This window comes from Podarcis liolepis (genome assembly GCF_965112155.1).
Source record: "Podarcis liolepis genome assembly, chromosome: 8".
Classification (NCBI taxonomy): domain Eukaryota; kingdom Metazoa; phylum Chordata; class Lepidosauria; order Squamata; family Lacertidae; genus Podarcis; species Podarcis liolepis.
Window position 1 is genome coordinate 45899412 of NC_139560.1, and position 6000 is coordinate 45905411.

The window sequence follows — 6000 nt, forward strand, 5'->3', positions numbered from 1 at the left end:
TTGGACATCTCATTATCTGAGGTGGTGACAAGACCCTTCTATATCCAACACAGTCTCATAATTAGGCATTTTAATGAAAATGAGCATTTAAAACATACCTTTCACTTCCTGGTGTGGTTATTCTGTAAAAGCGATGTCTAAGGTGATGTTTATCCCCATGATAACACACAGTGCATAAGTCATAATTCGTGCATTCTGCACATTTCCATCGAATACCAATTATTGGTTGTTGGCGACATGTATCACACATTGTTCCATCATGCTTAATTCCTGTGGAAAGGAATAGAGTTAGAACAGTATTTTGAAATGCATATATGCAAGCATATGCAATATACAAGAGCACATGCATCAATAGCATATGCATACACAAAAGAGGTTGCTAAACAGCCAAGGTTTCCCCACCACTGCTCCATGTAACCGAGAACACTGAAAAAGCACCACAGCTGGTCACTGAAGGCTGCAATACTCAGATGTTCTCAGATGTAGATGGCATTAAACCACTCACCACGTTAGCTACTCTATGATACAATGGAGACAGTAATGTATTATCTAAATGTGATATCTCAATATATCAGAAAGTTTTTAATCGCTAGAAATGAACTTATTTGAAAGGAAGGGGACAAAGCATTTTAACAGTGCAGTCCCAAGAGCGTCTACTCAGAAGTAAACCTCACTGAGATCAGGTTAGTATGCATTAAGTCAGGCTTCCTCAAACTCGGCCCTCCTGATGTTTTTTGGCCTACAACTCCCATGATCCCTAGCTAGCAGGACCAGTGGTCAGGGATGATGGGACCTGTAGTCTCAAAACATCTGGAGGGCCGAGTCTGAGGAAGCCTGCATTAAGTACTCTCAGATAAGTATGTATAGCAAGGGTGGGAAAACTTCTTCAGCTCAAGGATCATATTCCCTCGTAGCAAACCTTCTAGGGGCCATGCACCTGTGATGGGCAGGACCAGAAACAAAGGTGGACAAAAGCAACTGATGTCTTACATTTGTACATGTTACATTCCAGCCACACAAAAATCAGGTCTCTCTATATACCCCCAACACATCGCAGCCCCAAACATTTATCACAGGCCAAAGGTACATTCCAGCCAGGCAAAAACATTCAGGGAGGTTGCTGATCAAGGCTGACAACAGGTGTGGGAGTGTTGGTCAGATACAGGGGCCATCTTGGATCCCTGGCCTCAGCTGCAATCCCAAGACTTATCCACGAGTAAGTCCCACCAAACTCAACAAGCTTACTTCTAAGTATACATTCCACTGTAAATGTAATTTTCAAACTATTCAAAACTCTATTTTGAAATTCTATTAAAATACTTTCACATATTTTAAAGATGTAATTCAATAGCAATGACTTCCCTTGGACTGCTTAAGTGTTAATAAAAACTTATGAAACTACTAAGGATACTTAACATACTCATTTTAGCATGTCCAAAAAGCAACTGTCATGTATATTTACAATTCTGAAACTGCCCAATTTGTCTGATACCATTTTAGTATCCATTTATTACACTACCAATTAAATTTAAAAAACTTTTAGCTAACCTTTTCACAGAAAAATATAGCAATGGAAAAGTATCTGTCCCTCATTACGAGGCACAAACTTTATTTTCTGCCCAACTTCTTGCCTAATGGGCAAGTGTGACAGTACTGATAAAATGTTAGGTGATGTTTGTAATCAGGGCTGAAAATCTCCTAAGGCAATATGAATATACACATATGCATGCCCTTTACACTTTGCATGGGATGCATAAAGTGTGGAATCCCCTATAACAAAGACTACACTCTTATGCACATTTACTTGGGAGTCACATTATGTTCAATAGGGGCTTCAGAGTAAATATACATAGAATTGGGCTCCATTATAAGTTAATATGCATAATCTGAGAAAAAAGGCTAAGAGTATTTCAATTAAAAAATTGAGCAGGAAACTGTACAAACCACCTGGTTTTGCTTGTTACTATTTACTGAGAGGAATGTAGTTTGTTAGCAGTTTTGAAATGTCAATTATACCACAGGCACTAAAAACCACTTTGTATCTGTCAAAATAGGAACATCTGCCGTAAACATTCACTTGCAAATTTACTGCTAGAAGGAAGATGCTCACAGCTGCATTCACTTTCAAAGAACTCCTCTTTCAAAGTTATCACAGTCAAAGGCTACAATCCAGCGCACGTTTACTTAGAAGTAAGCACCCCTAAAAGACCCGGGAGTGGCTCTTTTGATTAAAGCAGCCAAGGATCGCCCTATAAAATCCCAGACCTAACACCACCAACTGGGGAAAAGTTGCAAGGAAATGAAGACTTCCTTTCAACAACGAACGACAAGGTTAAATTTGTAGGTCCCCATTTTCAAGAAGACAGTCGTCCTCACTGTGCTTATTGCAGTTTTATAAATATAAATTTTATTTGTGCAAACAAACACAAATACCAAGGGCCTATGCTCAACAGAAGCAATAGTTCTACGCATTCTGGCCTGTGAGCAAGCCCACCTGCAGTCAATGAAGCTGACGAGCACAGGGTCGCGCTTGTCGCCCATTCTGCGCTGCGTGGCATCCCCACCCGTCCGTTTCCCCCCGAGTCACAGCTTTGGGCGGGGGGCGTGTTGTAGGAAACAGAGTTTCCATCACAGTGAAGTGCCCGAGGGCGGGCAAGCCCGTCGCAGGCACCAGAGGGCCGCCTGGATGTCTACCGACTACCCAAACCGGCGCCCCGACGACGCGACGCCAGCCACGGGCAGGGCGAAGCGACATTCCTCCACGAAGAACAATAAGCCCTCTCTCTCTTTCGAGCCTTGCTATGAAGCGACCCCCGCCCCACACTCCCCGCTCGGCCCCTGCCTCCCTCTCACCGGTGGGCGCGCTGTCGAGGATGCGCAGGTCGTAGGCTCCCGAGCAGCGGTAGTTGGCGGCCGTGCCGTTGTCCCACACCACGACCACCTCCTCGGGGCTCTCGAAGCTGCGCACGGTGCCCACGTGGCCCTCGCCGCCGTCCTGCTTCCCCCACTTCCAGTCAGGCCCCCTCAAGACCCGGGCCCCGACGCCCTCCACCATCACGCGGTTATTCCTCGAGTTGCTCATCCTGCCTCAGCGCTTTCGCCCGACCGCGGCCTCACGGGCCGTTGAGGCCAGTAACGGAAAAGAGGGAGGTAGGAGGAGGGCCCGAAGGCTGCGTCCACTTCGACGCCGGGGGGCAACAAAGGCGGCGAGCGCGAGCCAGAGCCGGGCCGGCCGGTCTCTCTCACTGGAAAGGGGTGGGGTCGGACGCGGCCTCCGCCAGCGGAGCGCGACGCCTGCAGCTTTACTGGCCGGCTGGCACCCCCCTTTCCCCCCCGCGATGGTCTCTTCCCCCGCTCGCGCCGCTCCCTACAGGTTCCAAATGCAGGGGCGAACCCGGCGCTTCAGCTGATCCATCCGGGCACCATGGCGGCAGCGCCACCACGGCCTGGCGAATGGAGGAAGGGCGATGTGCCCTCCTGCGCATGCCCCGGTTCTGCCATTTTAGCTGCCGGGGGAGGGAATGGCCCCTCTCGGAACAAAGAGGAGAGGCTCCTCAGCGCCACCTAGGGAGCCGAGACGTGTACTGCGTTTTCTAAAGGCGTTTTCTGTTTCCGCTTTCCCTTGAAAACTTTCCAAAAAGGTTAAACGGGGATCTTGTCTGAATGGAAAAGTGTTTAGGATTATTAAGTACACACGTATAGATTTTCTGCTGCTGTCCATGAGGGCTATAGATGCCAGGATCCCCATAACACTGCTGCCCCTTCTAACCGGCATCATCTCAGCACACCGATCGCGACCAAGATCTTTCATCCAAAGCGTCCAACTGTTTCTTGATAGTAGTAAAAATGTCCAAATGTTTTGATAGTAGTAAAAGTCATTTAAAGAGTATGGCTATAAAACAAGACTATTATACACCACTCTTATGTGCTTAATAGAGACAGATGCTAGTTCCATAAAATTTATGGGTTCTTGGTACCAGGGGCGCCGACTTATAAAAAATATTGGGGGGGCCCATACCGGGGTCCTGCCGCTGGTTCGCTCGGGTAGCCGGGAGAACGCAGTTCGAGGTGGCGGTGTTGGGGAGAGACCCTCGCTCAGGGCGCCACTAGACTTGGCAGCCGGCGGCCTATCTGGGGGGTTTTGGAGCGTATTTCGGCGGAGCGATTGGGGAGGAGGGGGCTTGTTGCCGGATTCTTCAGCTGAGCCGGAGATCCGCTGCTGGGGGTCCCTGGGCCGAGTTGTGAGCACGGCCTGCTGAAGGGAGATCCAGCCGATTGCGCGACGGGGACGGCCGGGGCTCTCCGGCTAGGGCACGGGGCTGGCTGGCTGGCGAGGGAGCAGGTGGGGAGGAGGCGGGGGTCCTCACTCTCTTAGGAAACGCACCCACGCGCCCGATTGCCACGAAGTCCGAAGGGTGCGTGTGTGGAATTAAAAAGCAAAAACGAGATACGGGCAGGGCAGGCAAAGAGTTTTCTGCAAGAGGATGGAGGGCAGGTTGAAGAGAAAATCACTCAGGATGAGACAGTCAAATCAGCCATGATAAAATGGGCTCAGGATATTGGGTATAACATCATGTTTGAGGACTGGGAAAGGTTATGGACCACCGGAATGAAATTCACGGCATGTAATGCCTTGAAGGAAAATATTATGAAAATGATTTATAGGTGGTACATGACCCCAGTCAAGCTTGCAAAAATATATCACCTGTCTGATAATAAATGTTGGAAATGTAAGGAGGCTGAAGGGACATTCTTTCACCTCTGGTGGACTTGTCCAAAAGTGAAGGCCTTCTGGGAAATGATCTATAATGAGTTAAAAAAGGTATTTAAGTATACCTTTCCCAAGAAACCAGAGGCCTTCCTCTTGGGCATTGTTGGCCAAGAAAGTGTTAAAGAAGGATAGAACTTTCTTTATGTATGCAACTACAGCAGCAAGAATACTTATCGCAAAATATTGGAAGACACAAGATTTGCCCACACTGGAAGAGTGGCAGACGCAATTGATGGACTACATGGAACTGGCTGAAATGACTGGCAGAATCCGAGATTTGGGAGAAGAAACAACGGAAGAGGACTGGAAAAAATTTAAGGACTATTTACAAAAACAATATAAGTTGTATGAATGTTACAAATTTACACGATTCGGAAACTATAGCTTCAGCAATTAGATTTGGGAAACAGGAAATTATATTTTAAGTAAGAAAAGGTCAAAATCTAAGGTAATACTATGTTTAATTTAAGATATAAGTAACTGATGAAAAGTATGTTAAATTTAGAGGTATAGTATTTGAAAAGTACAAAATAAGGTACGAAACAAGGTAATAATTTGCTGATATCTTTATTATAAAGAATGCAGGGTAAGGGAGATGCGAGGAAGTCCAGTTAGTTATATAAAAAATGTGTTGAATGGTTGGTTTTCTTTTCTTCTTTTTTTTTTCTTTTTCTTGTTCTTTTACTTTTTTCTTCAGTGTATGTTTCTAACTTTGTATTTGAAAACTTAATAAAATATTTATAAAAAAAAGAAGAAGAGAAAATCCTTTCGCTTTTCTGGGGCTCAGGGAAGTCTCAGAGCCGGAGGTTGGGGAAGGGACCCCCTTTGCTCTGCCCTCTTCTCCCGTCTTAGATTTGCATGGGGGTCCCCGCCCGAGCTTGCCTGGCCACCGGGCCACACAAGGGCCGCGCTCTACGCGGCACACCTTGCTAGCCGCGCAGCTGTCCTCCGCGGCTGCGGAGCGGCCCTGCGCCGGTGCCCAGCCCCTCTGGGCGCCCGCTGCGCTGCCAATGACAAGCGGGCGACGTCGCGGGCGGGGAAGGCGTCGCTTTCTTTCCCGATCCGTCATCCTCCCAGTCTTCCAGCCCTTTTTTGGGTTGGAAGCTCGTCTCGTTCGCCCTTCTCCTTTCTTCACCCTGCGCGCAATTTTCCTCCCTCGTCTCCCTCCCCATTTCTCCTTCCTTCCTGACTGACTGACGGGCTTGGGCTCGGGCTCGGGCTCCGGGTCG

The 6000-nt window shown here is 47.8% G+C and overlaps 1 protein-coding gene across 2 annotated transcripts in view; it reads right to left on the reverse strand.

Moving 5' to 3' along the window:
* The window catches only part of MIB1 (MIB E3 ubiquitin protein ligase 1), a 41980-nt gene extending 38442 nt beyond the window's left edge, over positions 1–3538 (reverse strand). The window contains exons 1-2 of one of the 2 annotated variants that reach the window (XM_083518217.1): positions 2854–3538; positions 99–270 (exon numbers count right to left, since the gene is read on the reverse strand). In XM_083518217.1, the coding sequence (XP_083374343.1) occupies positions 99–270; positions 2854–3082 (401 nt within the window). In that variant the 5' untranslated portion in view covers positions 3083–3538. The remainder of the gene's footprint in view (positions 1–98; positions 271–2853) is intronic. The other variant, XM_083518218.1, reaches the window with a different exon arrangement.
* Positions 3539–6000: the final 2462 nt, after the last annotated feature.